A 20,501-nucleotide genomic window follows, 5' to 3' on the forward strand; every position below is an offset into this window, starting at 1 on the left:
CTTGTTCTGTGTATTAATCTGTTGCTCTTGGGTGACTTAGAGAATGGTTTTATTTGATTTAAATGAAGGTGGGTAAAATGGAGATTTAATTATCTTTCTGAAAATGAGTGGTCAGTTTGAAGGTATAAATAAATATTTTCTTAATATATGCAAAAAAGTACATTGCTTTCTGTGACAGAAGACCTGAGTATCTGAAAGTTGTAACCCTCAACATAGCTTTCCCTGATTTGCTGCAAAGGCACATGGCTAATTATAGAAAAGAGGACTAGAAGGGGGGGGGCCTCTAACAAAGGAAACCCTGTTGCAGGAATTGGGAAGTTTCATGCTTCAGATAAAATTCAAGCGTGTGAGCATCATTCCCGAATGTGGTAAATCACTGCCATCATAGCTTATCACTTGCTGCTCCTACTTCTGAGATTGAGACTTCGTTGTCATATTCGTTAGCAATAGGAAAGGTGAAGACTGGAATTAATCACTGTCCAGATTATAAAAACTCAATTGATGTGAACATATTTGAATGTGCAGTGTAATCTTAAAAGTTAATCATTAATCATCAAGTCTTTTGCCTCTTAAGAGTCTTATTACATAGGTTGAATTAGATCTTTTCATTGTGGTGGGGTTTTTCTGTTGTTGGGCAAGGTGGGGTCACAGGGCATCAGACTGGTAAGCATTTTACTGTCTACTGTATTTGTCTTTTTATAAAGTATCCTCCAAAATGTGGTTAGAAGGCTAGCAAGCCTGTATTTGAAGATTTAATTGTGTACTTTATATATGTAACTACTTCCTGTATTTGGACTTCCTGTTTATTCCTGGAGATGAAAATAAAAATCTCCTGTCATTTCAAATTCTTGAGTAACATCAAGTCGTTGGAATTTATCTAAAGCCTATCATGATATGATCAGATGTCCATTGCATGCAGCTGTTTTATTCCAGAGTGAAATACTAAAATTGTGATTCTTAACTAGACTGTTAATTTCTGAGACAATTTGGATAGAAATAAATGTGTGAATGTTAATCCCTGTATGTAAATTAGAAATACTTTTATAGATTCTGTGGGCTTTTATTAAAAATAAAGAATTTCTAGGAATTTACTTAGGCCATAGGATGGTCAAATAATAATAATGACAATAACATTACTACTAATAATAGCTAACATTTATTGGGCACTTACTGTGTGCCAGGAACTATTCTATTTTTTAAAAAATTTTTTATAACAGCTTTATTGAGATACACTTTACCATAAAATTCACCCTTTTAAAGTGATGTACAATTCAGTGATTTTTTTCCAGTATATTCACATAGTTGTGCAACTATCACCACTATCTCATTTTAGAATATTTTCATCACTCCACAAAGAAACCCCATAGCCATTAGCAATCACTTTCTTTTTTCCCTGTTCTCCCCAGCCCCTGGCAATCACCAGTCTGCTTTCTGTTTCTGTTGATTTGGCCAGGCACTATTCTTAAATGCTTTTCATGCATCTCCTCTAATCCTCAACCTAAAGTGCTACAGTTCTTATTTTACAGGTAGACAATAGAGGCACAGAAAGGTTAAGCAAATTGCCCAAGGTCACACAGTAAATTGATTTAAAAAAGGAAAACACATTAGATGAGAGCATAGTAGGACACAGTTTTGAAGTTTTGAATTGCATTGTTATGTATATGAAATGAATACACCCTATACCCAGGGCATGTTCCCTGTTATTAACCGTTACATCCTACAACTGACTGGAGGTAGATAACTCTTGTTCTTTTCTTCTGAGTAATAGAACAATATTATTAGCATCTGAGAAAAACACAAGAGCAGTTGTACATTGGGAAGGGTTAGGTTTGCTGCCCTCATCCCTTCTTGAGCCTCTTTTCTCCCCCCTCCCCTCTCCCCACCACCACACACGTATACCCCTCTCACTTTTTCTCAGTCTTAAGAATCAAACAACTTCTGCCTCTTTCGTTTTAATTCTCCCGGAGGGATGGTTAATGCATCAAAATCTAACTTGTCTATTTAGGTGTTTATATTCAAGGGATGTATCTGGTCGCTTATAGTACCAACTACATTCCTAAGACCTCAGAGAGCAGTAGTGTGAGAATAGAATACCTTTTTATTTGGGTTAAACTAAGTGGGGGGGAGAAAAAACAGAGTAAAGGCTTTGCCTTAATGAAGTCAGTGTTCCTTGGTAGGAAGTGGCCACACGCTGCTCTTGTTCACTCTCTTGTCTTTTTCAGAGCCTTTGTGCTCTGTGCCATTCTTGGTCCTCTTCGATAGTTCATTTTAATTCTGATCTTTCCTATAAATAATGAACCTGTGAAAAGAATAAATCTGTCAAATGATTTGTGAATATTAAATGTGCAAATAAAAAACACTGGAAAAGGAGAATTTGTGTGTGCCTATTCTTGAGCTGAAAGGCATGGAAATATTTGCTGCATACTGTTTTCAGATATAATATTTTGTCATCAGACAATATTGAATTCTGTGTAGAATTGCACAGGTGGCAAGTTAGAAAGGGAAGTCACATTTACTGAGTAAATAACATATACCAGTCACTATATTAGCTGCTTTATAAACAGTATCTCCTCTAATCACAGCAGCCTTTTGAGGTTGGTGGTATTATCCTAATCTCAAAGTTGAGGAACCTGGGAACTCAGGGAGGTTAAGTAAATTGCCCAAAGTCACATAGTGGTGCAACCAGGATTCAAACTCAGGTTTTATGACTCCATAGTCTCTTTTCTATATCAGTTCCTTGCCAAACTAAAATCATACCTACCCACTTACATGAAACTAAATCAGGTCAATCAGGCAGCTTAGAGCGTGATGAGAAACTGGGTTTTCAGCCTTCTGCTGGAGACTGCCTGTCCCTGCTCTCAGTTTACAGTCTATTTGGAGAAACCAAATTCCCCAGCCCCCTATGCACATAATAGTTGAAATATGTCATGGTTCTTATTTTTGGTACCACATAAGATACCAGAGAAATCAATAAGAACAGGAGAAAATCTTTGAAGTATTGGGAGAATTTATATCATCCAAGAGGGGAGGAGGAAGAGCATTCTAGATGGGAGAGAATACTTATGAGCAAAGGTTAGAGGGAACAAGCAAGTCAGTAAAGCCATCCGTGTGCATATGTGAGAGTGTGGCACATTGTCCTGTACATAGTCACAATGCTTTGTGATACTTATTTTTCTAGCTACCTTTATATATTTTATTTCACTCTGCCAGGTGGTAAAGCCTCTAAGCTTATTTTATAGCTAAGGAAATAGGCTCAGAGAGGTGAAGTAATATGCCTTGGGTTACAAAGCCAGGCTCAAGAACACAATTGGAAAGTTGTTCTTCGTGTTAGTACGATCCTTTTCTAATGGTAACTCAATATTAAAGTGAATTCAACTGAATTGGGAAAATAAAGTTAGTTGGATAAGATGAGACCAAATTATTGAGGGTAGGTATTGAAAACTAGGAAATGGTGAATTAAGGTCCTACTGTGGTAGGAAATAGGGCGTCTTCAAAAGTTCTGGAGCAGAGGAATATCAAGTGACAGCAAAGGAATAAATGAGGGCATGTTGAGAAATTGGATTGGGAGGGGGGTAGAGGGAAGAAAGGAGTGCCAATATATTTCTAACCTGTAGGCCTGGAAGAATGGTGTGTTTCTGAGAACAGTTGTGGAGGTGCTGAGTTTGGCTATCAACATGGTCATATCCTACAGACAGTGAGTCTGGAAAGTAGTAAAGTCATAGCTAAAAATGTAAATTTGAGGGCTGGCCCCATGGCTTAGCGGTTAAGTGCGTGTGCTCCGATGCTGGCGGCCCGGGTTCGGATTCTGGGCGCGCACTGACGCACTGCTTCTCCAGCCATGCTGAGGCCACGTCCCACATACAGCAACTAGAAGAATGTGCAACTATGACATACAACTATCTACTGGGACTTTGGGGGAAAAGAAATAAAAATTATAAAAAAAAAATGTAAATTTGAGCTTACAAATGTGATGCATGTTGAGAGAATGCGTTGTTTCAGACAGTCTTGATGACAACTGTAGTTGGTAGGTGATAGGACTTTGAAAAGGAACCAGAAGGATGAGAAGGAAGGAATGAAGCTAAAACATGTCATGGATTTCCACATGCTACCTTAATCTTATACTAACACTATGAGGTACTAGCCCCCTTTATCTGCGATTTCAGTTACATGCAGCCAACTGTGGTCTGAAAATATTAAATGGAAAATTCCAGAAATAAAAAAATTCATGAGTTTTAAATTGTGCACTGTTCTGAGTAAATGATGAAATCTCATGCTGTGTAGCCTGTCCTGCCTGGGGTGTGAATCATCCGTTTGTCCAGCATATCCAAGCTGTATATGCTACCCACCCACTAGTCATTTAGTAGCCCTCTTGGTTATCAGACCTACTGTGGAGTATCACAGTGCTTGTGTTTAAGTAACCCATATTTTACTTAATAATAGCCCCAAAGTGCAAGAGTAGTGATGCTGGCAATTCAGATATGCCAAAAAGAAGCTGTCAAGTGCTTCCTTTAAATGAAAAGGTGAAAGTTCTCGACTTAATAAAGAAAGAAAAAAATCATATGCTGAGGTTGCTAAGATCTACAGTAACTTTTATTATAGTATATTGTTACAATTGTTCTATTTTATTATTAGTTGTTGTTAATCTCTTACTGTGCCTAATTTATAAATTAAACTTTATCATAGGTATGTATGCATAGGAAAAAACATAGTATATATAGGGTTTGGTACTATCCATGGTTTCAGGCATACACTGGGGGTCTTGGAATGTATCCCTCACAGATAAGGGGGGACTACTGTAGTTACCCTAATTTTTACAGAAGAGGAAGCAGTTTGGATTCAGTAAGTGGCAGCTGAAATGTGAACATAGCTCTGTCTTAACTCCAAAGCCTATGTACTTCCTGCTATGCTGTGCTACCCTTACAGAAAGTTTTATACTCTGAAAGCCTGGGGACAAGTGCCTTGCATAAAGTAGGTGTTCGGGAAATGTGTTGAGTTAGTTAAAAGAAAAGTGGGTGGTAAATAAGTATTGCATGCTGAGTGTGGGGGCATGATGAGAAATACGAATTGAGAAAAATGTATTTGGCTAGAAGGCTGCAATCAATTACACTGATTGCATTAGTGGTCCCAATATTTTACCCCTCTCTGAAGCCCTGCCCTTTGCCATGTGACTTTGGAGTTCCTCTTAGTAAAAGGCAGAACCTGTTCCCCCACCCCTTGTTTCTAGGTGGACCTATGGCTTGCTTTGCATAATAAAATTTGGCAAAAGTAATGGTGTGCCAGTTCTGACTCTGAAACTTTAGGCTTTGTGTGTTTCCATTTGTCTCTCTTGTTTCTCTGCCATCTCTGTAAGAACATGCCTGAGTTAGCCTACTGGACATATTGCACAGAGCCCAGTCATCCCAGCCATAGCCGTCCTAGATTAGCCTACTGCCAACTGACTGCCAGACAAATGAGTGAGCCCTCTGAGACTAGAAGAACTGCTCAGCTGTACCCAACCTAAGCTGCTAACCCACAGACTCAAGAACTAAATAAACGCTTATTATTTTAACTTACTGAATTTTGAGTGGTTTGATATGCAGCATTATAGTGGCAATAGATAACTGGATACAAAGACCTTTTTTTTGTTTTTTCATTTTTGAAGAAGTTTCCAAAGGTAGGAGATGGAGGCACTGAGTATTGGTTCCTTATTTGTAGAGTCATATCAGGCACAGAACATTAGAGATGAAAGGAATTTTAGAGATAATTGACTCAGTTTGCTCATTTTACCAATGAAAAGCTGAGGCCCAGAGAGGAAAAGCTACTTACTCAATGTTATTTGAAGCAGCCAGAATAAAACCTAGTTTTCTTCTTTTCCAGTCCACTGGTCTTTCTATAACATGAGAAAGTAGTTTAGCTAAAACCTAATGCAAAAAGCAAAACAAAACAAAAAAACCAACAGTTTTTTTGTCAGTGGATATGTCCATATTTAACAGTGAAAAAAGAAGGAGCTCATGAGAAAGAGTGATAGGCTCCAAGGAAAGCAGTTTATTGAGGGAGCAAAACTCCCCAAAGGAGGTGGAAAGGACTGTGATTCAGAATATAGTTGGTAGATTTAGCTTTAGAGAAAGTAGAGAAACCTCTTGTGAGGTAGAAGGGGGGAATGAGTGGTTAGATGCATGGATGATTAAATGTTCACACATTCAAAAAGCTGGTTGATCATTACATTATGCTAGATATTGAGGATTCAAAAATAGCTGACACTGGCCCTTGCTATCAGTACTAGCTCCCAATGGAATACAGTTTTTATAGTACCAATCACATGGCATGCTGAGAATGAAGGAGAAATTGGGCCAAGGAAATAATAGGAAGTTAATGGGCAGCAATGGTAGCCACAGGCATGGGTAATATGTTGAGTGGTTGCAGTAGGCAGGAGTGGAAGAGGGACTGAAAATCACGATCAAGAGCTCAGCTAATCTAGTCTTGGCAAGCACCTAGACTCCATTAAGAAATCTGATCCAGGATAGTAGCTATAGCTTCAGAACCAAGAGTGGGAATGTGTTACTCTCTAGCTATCATCCAAATGCTACCCTGTTCTCATCCAAACTTCTCAAAAAAACTTGTCTACACTCACATTCACTCCTCAACCAACTGCAGTCTGGCTTCTATGCCCACTTCCGTGACACTGTTCTTACTCCTAATTTTAAGTCCTTATCTTACTCGACTGCACTGACACTGTTGATCATTCCCATTCCTCCAGGAAACATTTTCCTTTCTTGTCATCCATGACATCAAACTCTCCTGGTTCTCATAATAGTCTATTTTTTCTTATTGGCATCCTCCACCTGCCCCTCAAAAGTGGGTGTTCTCTCTGCTGCTCTTCTCAATCTACAAACCCTCCCTAGATAGTGAAATCCACTCTCATAATTTCAACTACCACAGTAGGCTATTCAAACTATTGTTTTTGCCTGTCCAGCATGCATTTTCATCCTTTTTCTGGTTCCTTCGGAGAATTTCTCCCTTACTCCATATGGTCCTGTTGAAAATGTCATTCATGGTGCTCTACACCCTCCCTACCACAGGAGTAGACATGTGGCCTAGACTCAACCAATCACGTTATCTTCTTTTTTTGAACACAGCAATTGATTAAGGGATGAGTACCTGAGCCAAGTTGGGCCGATCTGAGGCCTTACTAGGCCTTTGCTGCTAGAGCTAGTGAGGAAGACTGTCTTCCTTTTGGATCATGAGTTGTAAAGATGCAGACCTGGGGTGGTCAGTGGCCAACTTTTCCACCACCTGGAGGAAGACAGCAGAAGAGAATAAGTCTCTCGCAGAAAGAGAAGCTAACAGCTGAGGGAAACTTCAGGAGGTTTGAGCCCTGAATCCAGCTGTGCCTGAAGGCAGCAAGCTCCACTCTTCCTAGATGGATGGGACAATAAATTAGTTTGAGGAATTCTGATAACTCTGAAATCTCCTGTCTAGAACTTTGGCATATTATTTCTAGCATGATATAGAAATAATTGCCTGCTAGACAGTCACTTGAAAGTCCCATATGCTCTTCAAACTTGTCATGTCTCAACTGGACTTGACAGGTCACCCAAAGCCTGCTCCTCCCCCTATGTTCCTTATTTTAGAAAACAGCATCACCATTATACCCAGTTACCCAAGTTAGAAATCTAAGAATTGCCCTAAACTCCCCCCTCACTTCCGTATATTTATTCTGTCACCACTCCTGCTAATTTTACTCACTAAGCATATCTCAACTCCATCTCTTCTTCTCTATCCTCACTGCCACAGTTTGCTTCAGATCCTCATCTTCTCTTGGTTGGACTTAAGCAGCAAATCACCTAAGTAATCTCCTGCTTCCATATTGCCCTGTTCAAATCTATTTGTCACACTGTTGCCAGAGTAACCTACTTTAAGTATAGATTTGACCACATCTCTCCTCAGTTTAAATCTCTCCACTGCTTCCCCATCTCCTCTAGGACAGGGCTGAAGCTCTCTATAACATGGAATACAAGGCCTTCTGTGACCTGACTCAAGCTTTCCTCTCTCACCTCATCTCACACGACTACGGGGCCTTGAATTCTGTGCTCTAGCAACAATGAATTACTTGTTCCCAAGCACACTATTTCTCACTACCATGCCCTTGCTCAAGCTCTCTCCTTTGCAATGCCCTCCATACCCCCCTTTTCCTTTAAAAATTAGCCAGGCGTCCCCAGGCACCCAGGCCTCAGCAGCAGTGACCTCCCAGTGCCCTGGCCCCACCAGCAGCGGTGGAGTGCCCGTGCCCTGCCCCCAGAGGTGGTGGCCCCAAGGTGCCCAGGCCCCAGAGGCAGTGACCCCCCAGTGCACAGGCCCCACCAGCAGCAGCAGTGTGCCCACACCCTGCCCCCAGAGGCAGCAGCCCCCACGCACCTGGGCACCAGCAGCGGCAGCAGCCTGTCCGAGTCCTGGCCCCAGAGGCAGCAGCCCCCAGGCACCTGAGCACCAGCCACAGTGACCTCCCAGCACCCTGACACCAGAGGCAGTGGCCCCCTGGCGCCTAGGCACCAGTGGCAGTGATCCCCAAGCACCTGGGCCCCACCAGTGGTGGCAGTGCTCCCATGCCCAGGCCCTAGAAGCAGCAACCCCCCGGTGCCCGGGCACCGGTGGCAGTGACCCCTCACTGCCCTGGCCCCACCAGCGACGGGCTGTGCCTGTGCCCCCGCACCAGAGGCAGCAACTCCTTGGAGCCTTGGCACCAGCAACTCAGGCCTGACCATACCACAGCCCCAGATTCTCTGGCTTGACTGCACCACGGCCCCAGCTGCTCCAGCTCGACTGCACCATGGCTGCAGCTCCCTTGGCTCGAACGCCCCCCGGTTCCAGCTGCTTTAGCTTGGCTGCACTCAGGCTCCAGCTGACTTGGCACCAGCAACTTCAGCCCAGCAGCACTCCAGTTCCACCTTCTTTGGCCCAGCAGTGCTCCAACTCCAGCTCCTGCTTCTTCAGCCCAGCTCCACTTCAGCTGCAGCTGCTTCAACCCACCTGCACCCAAGAACCCCCTGCTTCAGCCTAGCTGCATTCCAGTCCCAGCTGTTCCCATGCTTCAGCTCCAGCTGTTCCCACACTCCAGCACAAGCAGCCTCTGCTCAGCCATGCTTCAGATCAGCCATGCTTCAGATCCTCCATGCCTCAGCTCAGCTGGGGGCCGACCAGATCACCCACGGATTGAGGCAGGCACAGAACACACAGACCTTGACCCCCACCCAGCGGCGGCAAGAGGAAATTGTGACCAGAAATTTTCACTATGAGGGAAAATAAGCCAACACTGACAGGCACCATGCAAAAATATATTAAATCTCCAGACCAAAAGGAAAATGACAAGCACCCAGAAATCAACCCTGAAAGCACAGAAATGTATAACCTTAATGACAGAGAATTCAAAATAGCCATCATAAAAAAACTCAATAAAATACAAGAAAACACAGATAGACAATTCAATGAAATCAGGAATTTCTTCACAAAAGAGACTGAAACTATAAAGAAAAACCAATCAGAAATTTTAGAGATGAAAAACACAATAGGGAAGATAAAGGCAAATCTGGAAGCTGTAAGCATCAGGGCTGACAATATGGGGCAAAGAATTAACAATATTGAAGACAGCAATGCAGAAATGCTCCAGATGGAGGAGGAAAGAGAACTAAGACTAAAAAGAAATGAAGAAACTCTCTGAGAAATATCCGACTCAATTAGGAAATCCAATATAAGGATTATAGGTATTCCAGAGGGAAAAGAGAGGGAAAAAGGAGCAGAGAACTTGTTCAAAGAAATGATATCTGAGAACTTCCCAAACCTGGGGAAGGAGCTGGAAATACCAGTGAATGAAATCAATAGATCTCCTAAATATATCAACATGAAAGGACCCTCTCCAAGGCATATAGTAGTAAAGCTGGCAAAAGTCAACAACCAAAAAAAAAAAAAAAATTAAGGACAGCTAGACAAAAAAATAATAACATACAAAGGAATTCCTATCAGGCTCTCAGCTGATTTCTCGACAGAAACTTTACAGGCTAGGAGAGAGTGGAATGATATATTCAAAATTCTGAAGGACAAAAACTTTCAGCCAAGAATACTCTATCCAGCAAAAATATCCTTCAGATATGATGGAGAAATAATAACAATCCCAGATAAACAAAAGCTAAGGGAGTTCATTGCCACAAGACCCCCACTACAAGTAGTGCTCAAGAAGGCCATCATCCCTGAGGACAACAAGAGAAAGGGGATACAAAGTTTTGAACAAGGAGGAAAATATGTCGACAAAAGTAGAAAAATTGCAGTAATCTATCAAAATAGATTAGCAAACACTTAATTATTAAACCAAAGATCAAGGGAAGGTAAGCAACAAGCATAAATATAACTTCATCATGTTAAACGTGAACTCACAACACAAGATGGAATAAGATGTGACAACAATAACTTAGAAGGGGAAGAGGAAAGGGATCGAATCGACTTAGTCTGAGGGAATAAGAGTCCATCAAAAAATGGACTATCACATCCATGAGATTTTTTATACAAACTTCATGGTAACCGCTAACCAAATAATCAGAACAGAATCACACACGATAAAGAAAGAGAAAACTCCCATACAGAACTACCAAACTAAATTTGTAGTCCAAAACACACAGGATGAGAAACAAAAGAAATGCAAAAGAACTGGAAAAAGAGCGATAAAGTAACAACAACAAGCCCCCAAATATCAATAATTACCCTAAATGTAAATGGACTGAACTCTCAAATCAAAAGACACAGACTGGTGGTGTGGATTAAAAAACAAGACCTAACAATCTGCTGCCTCCAGGAAACACATCTCAGCTCTAAAGACAAACATAGGCTCAAAGTGAAAGGATGGAAGACAATACTCCAAGCTAATGGCAAACAAAAGAAAGCAGGTGTTTCCATACTTATATTAGACAAAGTTGACTTCAAGATAAAACAGGTAATGAGAGACAAAAAGGGGCAATATATAATGATAAAAAGGACACACCACCAAGAAGACATATCACTTTTAAATATATATGCACCCAATACTGGAGCACCAAGGTACATAAAGCAACTACTAACAAACCTAAAAGGAGAAATTATCAACAACATAATAATAGTATGGGATCCTAACACCTCACGTTCATCAATGGATAGATCATCCAGACAGAAAGTCAATTAGTAAATAATGGACTAAAATGAAAAACTTGATGAAATGGAGTTAATAGATATATTGAGAGCACTCCATCCAAACACAGCAAATTACACATTCTTCTCAAGTGCACATGGAACATTCCCAAGAATAGGCCACATGTTGGGAAACAAGGCATGCTTCTATAAATTTAAGAAGATTGAAATCATAACAAGTGTCTTTTCCGACCATAATGCCATGAAGCTAGAAATCAACTACAAGAAAAAAACTGGAAAAGTGACAAAAGATGTGGAGACTCAAAAACATGCTACTAAACAACCAGTGGATCATTGATGAAATTAAAGGAGAGATAGAATCATATTTGGAGACAAATGAAAATGAAAATACACTGTACCAACTCATATGGGATGCAGCAAAAGCGGTCCTAAGAGGGAAACTCATAGCAATACAGGTCAACCTTAACAAACAAGAAAAAAACCAAATAAGCAACCTCAAACTATGCCTAACAGAATTAGAAAAAGAAGAAAAAACAAAGCCTAAAGTCAGAAGAAGGAGGGAAACAATAAAAATCAGAGCAGAAATAAATGAAATTGAAATAAAAAAAAAACAGTAGAAAGGATCAATGAAACAAAGATGTGGATCTTTGAGAAGATAAAAAAAATTGACAAACCCTTAGCCAGACTCACCAAGACAAAAAGAGGGAAGGCTCAAATAAATAAAATTAGAAATTAAAAAGGAGAAATTACAATGGATGCCACAGAAATACAAAAGATTATAAGAGACTACTATGAAAAACTATATGCCAACAAATTGGACAATCTAGAAGAAATGGCTAAATTCCTAGACTCATACAACCTCCAAAAACTGAATCAAGAAGAAATAGAGAACCTGAATAGACCAATCACAAGTAAAGAGATTGAAATATTAATCAATAACCTTTCAAAAAATAAAAGTCAAGGACAAGATGGCTTCTCTGGAGAATTTTACCAAACATTCAAAGAAGATTTACTACCTATCCTTCTCAAACTATTCCAAAAATTAGAGGAAGATGGAACACATCCCAACACATTCTACGAGGCCAACATCACCCTGATACCAAAGCCAGACAAAGACAATACTAAGAAGGAGAACTACAGAGCAATATCCCTGATTAACATAGATGCAAAAATCCTCAACAAAATATTGGCGAACCAAATACAGCAATACATTAAAAAGATCATATACCATGATCAAGTGGGATTTATACCAGGGATGCAGGGAAGGTTCAACATCCGCAAGTCAATCAATGTGATACACCACATTAACAAAACGAGGAATAAAAACCATATGATGATCTCAATAGATGCAGGGAAGGCATTTGACAAGATCCAACATTCATTTATGATAAAAACTATTGAAAAATGGGTATAGAAGGAAAGTACCTTAACATAATAAAGGCCTTATATGACAAACCCACAGCCAACATCATATTCGATGGGGAAAAACTGAAAGCCATCCCTCTGAAAACAGGAACAAGACAAGGGTGCCCACTCTCACCACTCTTATTCAACACAGTACTAGAGGTTCTGGCCAGAGCAATTAGGCAAGAAAAAGGAATAAAAGAAATCCAAATAGGCAACGAAGAAGCGAAACTCTCGCTGTTGGCAGATGACATCATCTTATATATAGAAAACCCTAAAGAATCCATTGGAAAACTATTAGAAATAATCAACAACTACAGCAAAGTTGCAGGATACAAAATCAACTTACAGAAATCAGTTGCATTTCTATATACCAACAACAAACTAACAGAAAGAGAACTCAAGAAGACAATCCCATTTACAATTGCAACAAAAAGAATAAAATATCTAGGAGTAAATTTAACCAAGGAAGTGAAAGACATATACAATGAAAACTATAAGACATTATTGAGTGAAATCAATGAAGACATAAAGAAATGGAAAAATATTCCATGCACTTGGATTGGAAGAATAAACATAGTTAAAATGTCCATACTACCTAAAGCAATTTACAGATTCAGTGCAATCCGAATCAGAATCCCAATTACATTCTTCATGGAAATAGAACAAAGAATCCTAAAATTCATATGGGATAACAAAAGGCCCCGATTGCTAAAGCAATCCTGAGAAAAAAGAACAAAGCTTGGAGGCCTCACAATCCCTGACTTCAAAACATACTACAAAGCGATAGTAATCAAAACAGCATAGTACTGGTACAAAAACAGACACACAGATCAATGGAACAGAATTGAAAGCCCAGAAATAAAACCTCACATCTACGGATAGCTAATCCTCGACAAAGGAGCTAAGAACATAGAATTGAGAAAGGAAAATCTTTTCAATAAATGGTGCTGGGAAAACTGGACAGCCACATGCAAAAGAAGGCAAGTAGACCATCTTCTTTCACCAAACACAAAAAGTAACTCAAAATAGATCAAAGACCTGAAAGTGAGATCTGAAACTATAAAACTCCTGGAGGAAAATATAGGCAGTACACTATTTGTCATTGGCCATAAAGGGATATTTTTGAATTCCATGTCTACTCAGACAAGGGAAACCAAAGAAAAATTAAAGTGGGACTTCATCACATTAAAGAGCTTCTACAAGGCAAATGAAACCAGGGTGAAAATGAATAGGCAACCCACCACCTGGTAAAAAATATTTGCAAGCCATATATCTGACAAGGGATTAATCTCCATAATATATAAAGAACTCACACAACTGAACAACAAAAATCAAATAAACCAATCAAAAAATGGGCAAAGGAAATGAACAGACACTTCTCCAAAGAAGATATACAGATGGCCAATAGGCACATGAAAAGATGTTCAACATCACTAATCAGCAGGGAAATGCAAATCAAAACCACACTAAGATATCATCTTACACCAGTTAGAATGTCTATAATCACCAAGACAAAAAACAACAAGTGCTGGAGAGGCTGTGGAGAAACAAGAACCCTAATTCACTGCTGGTGGGAATGCAAACTGGCTCAGCCACTCTGGAAAATAGTATGGAGATTCTTCAAAAAATTAAAAATAGAAATACCTTATGACCCAGCTATCCCACTACTGGGTATCTACCCGATGAACCTGAAATCAACAATCCGAAGAGGCTTATGCACCCCTATGTTCATTGCAGCTTTATTCACTATAGCCAAGACGTGGAAGCAACCCAAGTGTCCCTCGACTGATGAGTGGATAAAGAAGATGTGGTGTATATATGTATATATGTATATATATATATATATATATATATATATATACATATATACATATATATACAATGAAATACTACTCAGCCATAAAAAAAGACAAAATCGTCCCATTTGCAACAACATGGATGGACCTGGAGGGTATTCTGTTAAGCAAAATAAGCCAGAATGAGAAAGATAAACACTTCATGATTTCACTCATATGTGGAAGGTAAACCAACACATGGACAGATAGAACTGTTTGGTGGTTACCAGGGGCAAGGGGGGAGAGAGGTGGGCACAAAGGATGATGGGGTGCATTTATATGGTGACTGACAAACAATAATGTGCAACAAAAATTTCACAATAAAGAAAAAAAAATCAGCCAGGCCTCACCTCATCCAGGAAGCCAACTGCCCTCCCTAATTCCTAACCCCTGCCCTATTCCACCTGGTTTAGGTATTCTTTTCTGTGCTACCATATTACCATTCATTCCTTCAATAAATATTTATTGAGTGCCTATTAAAGTGAATGAGACAGAGTCTCTGCCTTCATGGAACTGTCATTTTCTGGCCTTCTCTTGTGGTTAAGTTCACATCTGTCACTGCATATTACATTGAATTAAGTTGAATTATACTCACCTGTTTGTCTATCCTGCTAGACCATGAGATATAAAAGGACATAAACCATGACTAATTTACCTTTTTATTCTCAGAATCTAGCCTGGAACCTGGTACATAGTAGGCACTCAATATTTGTTGAATTAATTAGACTCAGGAGGGTAATTCCAGAATACCAGGTTAGGAGGGAGTCAGGAGTAGGGCTAGATCTGATCCCTGAGGAGGAGGGAAAGAGAGCTAGGTAAAGAGATAAATTTAACTACAATGTGGAAAGCACATTAATAGATATCTGAACAAAGGCTATAGGAGTCCAAGGATGGGGTATTTTTGTCTAATGTGTTGAGGTGAAGATGGTGGCCCATGAGGCCATTCACTCTGTATGTTAGCAGTCTTCTCTGGGACGGGGGAAGCCTGCTCCTTTGCTGTAAGGGAGAGACTATGTGCTAGACATTTAGTATATGCTTTCACTGAGTCCTCCCTCATATTAGCCCTGCAAGCTATGTATCACTAGCACTATTTTACAAATGAGAAAGCAGAGACTCTGAGGTGAAATTATTTACCCAAGGCCACACAGCTAGTAAGTGACAGAGCTGGTACTTGAGCCAGGTCTGATTCTAAAGAATATATTCAGTTAGAATGAGGTTCAATTGCATATAACAGAAAAATCTAAAACAAGAAGAATTCAAATAAGATAGAGGCTTATTTCTCTCTCATATTAAAAAGTCTAAAGGTGAGAGGTCCAGGGCTGGTATGGTGGTTCTCTGGCATCACCTGGGACCTAAGCTTCAAATTCTTGATGCCACCATCCTTAGTATTAGTTTCCTTCCAGAAAGTTACCTCATGGTCCAAGATGGTCGCTGGAGCCCAATCCATTATATCTGCATACCAGGCAGCAAGTTAGAAATAGGGGAAGACAAAAGAGAAGTTTTTCCCAGGCAAGTCAGCTCACTTTAAGCTACCTTCTTAGAAGTTAAACACAGCACTTCTGCTTACATCTCCTTCCTAGGGAGCTTAGTCACATGGGCATATCTAGCTGCAGGAGAGGCTGAGAAATGTACTCTTTCAGCTAAGTGATTGCTGCCCCAAATAAAATTGGAGTATTGTTATTAAAGAAGAAGAAGGACTGGATATTGAGTGCAGTAAGCAATCTCTGTCATAGATATTTGTTTAAATAATTTTTAAGGATAATTTACATATAATAAAGTACTCATTTTAAATTTGCAGGCTGATGAGTTTTGACAAATGTAAACAGTCATGTAATCACCACCACAATCAAGATATTGAATATTTTCATCATCTATAAAAGTTCCTTTGTGTCCCTTTATCAACCTCTTCCAATCCCTGGTACCAGACAATCACTGATCTGATTTCTGTCACTTTAGATTAGTTTTTCCTGTTCTACAATTTCATGTGGTCTTTTGTGTCTGATTTCTTTCACTCTGCATGTTTGTTAGGTTGATCTTGTATGTATCTGTAGTCTGTTCCTTTTTATTGCTGAGTAGTATTGCATTGGATAAATATCCCACAGTTTTATTTATCCATTCACCCATTAATGGACGTTTTGTGTGTGCTCTAAAATTCTTCACCAAAGCCACCCTTCCCATAGGCTGATTCCTGCAATGAGAGTGTGATAGGGATACTAAAGTAGGCCCATTCCTGAAAGACAGGCGACTTTTCTGATGGGTGATTTTGATTTAAGGACTCCCAGACAGCCTTGATGAACTTTTCTTAGAACTGCACTGCAGTCAAAGATGCTTCCACTCAACCTTCCTTCTTCCCTCTTTTCTTCAGTGGGGATCAGACCTGCATGATGGTCTGATGGCTCTCCCAGTCTCTCTTAGCTCACTCCTGATTTTCTCTCACAAGATTTTCCCTAATATATTTCATGCACATTTAATCCAGTTTTGACATCTGCTTCTCAGAGGACTCAGACTCACACAGATTATTTCCAGCATTTGGCTATTTTGAATAAAGCAACTATGAACATTTTTATTCAAATCTTTTTATGGGCTTTGGATTTATTTCTCTTGGGCAAATACCTAGGAAGAGGATTGTTAAGTTACATGGTAAGTGTATGTTTCACTTTATTAAAAATTGCCAAATAGTTTTTCCAAGTGGTTCTACCAACTTACACTCCACCAGCAGTGTTGGAGAGATCCATTGTTCCACATCCTCCCCAATAATCGGTATTTCTAATTTTACAAACTTGATGTTTATAATTTTAGCCATTCTAGGACATGTGTAGTGGTATCTCATTGATTATCATAATTCTTTTTTAAAAATTATTTTATTTAGGTCACATTGGTTTATAACACTGTAAATTTCAGGTGTACATCATTATATTTCAGCTTCTGAATAGACTGCATTGTGTTCACCACCAAAAGTCTAGTTTCCATCTGTCACCATACACATGTGCCCCTTTACCTCTTTCCCTCCACCCCCTTCCCCTCTGGTAACCACTAATCTGTTCTCTGTATCTATGTGTGTGTTTGTGTGAAAGTGAAATCATACAGTATTTGTCTTTCTCTGTCTGACTTATTTTGCTTAGCATAATACTCTCAAGATCCATCCATGTTGTTGCAAATGGCACGATTTCTTCTTTTTTATGGCTGAGTAGTATTCCATTGTGTGTGTGTGTGTGTGTGTTTACACACCACATCTTCTTTATCCATTCATCCATTGATGGGCACTTGTATTTCTTCCAAGTCTTGGATATTGTGAATAATGCTGCATTGAACATAGAGGTGCACATATCTTTTCAAATTAGTGTTTTCCTGTTCTTTGGACAAATACTCAGAAGTGAAATAACTAGGTCATATGGTATTTCAATTTTTAATTTTTTGAGAAATCTCCATACTGTTTTCCATAGTGGCTGCACCAGTTTCCATTCCCACCAACAGTATATGAGGGTTCCCTTTTCTCCACATCCTCTCCAACACTTGTTATTTCTTGTCTTTTTATTTATTTACTAATTTTTATTTTTTAAATTTTTTTATGAGGAAGACTAGCCCTGAGCTAACATCCGTTGCCAGTCCTCCTCTTTTTGCTGAGGAACAGTGGCCCTGGGCTAACATCCATGGCCATCTTCCTGTACTTTATATGGGACGCTGCCACAGCATGGCTTGACAAGCAGTGCAATGGTCCACGCCCGGGATCCAAACCTGTGAACTCTGGGCCATGGAAGCAGAGCGTGTGAACTTAACCACTACACCATGAGGCCAGCCCCTTCTTGTCTTTTTAATGATACCCATTCTGGCGGGTGTGAGGTGATATCTCATTGTAGTTTTGATTTGCATTTCCCTGATAATTAGTGATGTTGAACATCTTTTCATGTGCCTGTTGGCCATCTGTATATCTTCCTTTGAAAGATATCTGTTCATATCCTCTGCCCATTTTTTGATTGAGTTGCTCAATTTTTTGTTGTTAAGTTGTATGAGTTCTTTATATATTTTAGAAATTAAACCCTTATTGGATATATGATTTGCAAATATTTTCTCCCAGTTGGTGGGCTGTCATTTCATTTTGTTGATGATTTCCTTTGCTGTACAGAAGGTTTTTAGTTTGATGTAGTCCCATATGTTTATTATTTCTTTTGTTTCCCTTGCCTGAGCAGATATGGTATTCAAGAAGATACTGCTAAGACTGATGTCAAAGAGTATACTGCCTATGCTTTCTTCTGGGAGTTTTATGGTTTCAGATCTTACTTTCAAGTGTTTAATTCATTTTGAGTAAGTTTTTGTGTGTGGTGTAAGATAATGGTCTACATTCATTCTTTTGCATGTGCCTGTCCAGTTTTCCCAACATCGTTTACTGAAGAGACTTTCCTTTTTCCATTATATGTTTTTGGCTCTGATGTTGAAGATTAGCTGTCCATAGATGTGCGGTTTTATTTCTGGACCCTCAGATCTGTTCCATTGATCTGTCTGTCTTTCTGCCAGTACCATGCTGTTTTGATTACTATAACTTTGTAGTCTATTTTGGAATCAGGGAGTATAATAACTCCAGCTCTGTTCTATTTTCTCAGAATTGCTTTGGCTCTTCAGGATCTACTGTTGTTCCATATAAATTTTAGGATTATTCATTCTATTTCTGGGAAAAATGTCTGGGATTCTGATTGGGACTGCATTGAATCTGTAGATTGCTTTACATAATATGGACATTTTAACTATGTTAATTCTTCCAATCCATGAGCATGGGATATCTTTCCATTTCTTTATGTCTTCTTCAATTTCTTTCAACAGTGTCTTATAGTTTTCACTTTATAGGTCTTTCACCTCCTTGGTTAAATTTTTTTCTAGGTATTTATTCTTTAGTTGCGTTTCTCAATGGGATTGTATTATTGATACCTCTGCTAGTTTGTTGTTAGTGTATAGAAATGCAACTGATTTTTGTATGTTGATTTCATACCCTGCAACTTTACCGTATTCGTTAATTATGTCTAGTAGCTTTTTGGCAGATTCTTTAGGGTTTTCTATGTGTAGAATCATGTCATCTGCAAACAGTGACAGTTTCACATCTTCCTTTCCAATTTGGATCCCTTTTATTTCTTTTGGTTGCCTAGTTTCTCTGTCTAGGACTTCCAATACTATGTTGAATAAGAATGGTGAGATTGGGCATCCTTGTCTTGTTCCTGTTCTCAGAGGAATGGCTTTCAGTTTTTTACCATTCATTATGGTGTTGACTGTGGGTTTGTCATATATGGCCTTTATTATGTTGAGGTACTTTTCTTCTGTACCCATTTTTTACTGTGAAATTTTTGTTGTACATTATTGTTTGTCAGTCACTATATAAATGCATCCCTCCACCCTTTCTGCCCAGCTCCAACCCTCCTTGCCCCTGGTAACCACCAAACAATTCTATCTGTCCATGTGTTGTCTATAACCATTTTATTGAGAGTTTTTATCATAAATGGATGTTGGATATTGTCAACAGTTTTCTCTGCATCTATTGAGATGATCATGTGATTTTTATTATTCATTTTGTTAATGTGGTGTATCACATTGGTTGATTTTCAGGTGTTGAACCATCCCTGCATTCCTGGATTTAATCCCACTTGATCGTGGTGGATGGTCCTTTTAATGTATTGTTGTATTTGATTTGCCAATATTTTGTTGAGGATTTTTCCATCTGTGTACATCAGTGATATTGGCCTGTAATTTTCCTTTTCTGTGTTGTCCTTGTCTGGTTTTGGTATTGGAGTATAGTTGGCTCTGTAAAATGAATTAGGAAGCATCCTGACATCTTCAAATTTTTGGAAGAGTTTGAGAAGGATAGGTATTAAGTCATCTTTGAATGTTTGCTAGAATTCACCAGAGAAGCTGTTTGGTTCTGGACTTGTTCTTTGGGAGAGTTTTGATTACTATTTCAATCTCTTTACTTGTGATTTGTCTATTCAGATTCTCTATTTCTTCTTGAGCCAGTTTTTGGAGGTTGTATGATTCTAAGAATTTATCCATTTTTTCTAGGTTATCCAATTTGTTGGTGTATAGTTTTTCGTAGTATTCTCTTATAATCCTTTGTATTTCTGTGATATCTGT

General features: G+C 39.2%; 1 protein-coding gene across 2 annotated transcripts in view; it reads left to right on the top strand.

Moving 5' to 3' along the window:
* Window positions 1–20,501, top strand: part of YIPF6 (Yip1 domain family member 6) — a 69,235-nt gene that overhangs the window by 22,888 nt on the left and 25,846 nt on the right. The window contains exon 7 of one of the 2 annotated variants that reach the window (XM_058536061.1): window positions 308–1,023. The exons of the other annotated variant lie outside the window; for it this stretch is intronic. Within the exon in view, the coding sequence (XP_058392044.1) occupies window positions 308–372 (65 nt within the window). The 3' untranslated portion in view covers window positions 373–1,023. Of the gene's footprint in view, window positions 1–307; window positions 1,024–20,501 lie in introns of those variants that run through there. 2 annotated transcript variants of the gene reach the window in all.

This window comes from Diceros bicornis, chromosome X (assembly GCF_020826845.1).
Source record: "Diceros bicornis minor isolate mBicDic1 chromosome X, mDicBic1.mat.cur, whole genome shotgun sequence".
NCBI classification, from domain to species: domain Eukaryota; kingdom Metazoa; phylum Chordata; class Mammalia; order Perissodactyla; family Rhinocerotidae; genus Diceros; species Diceros bicornis.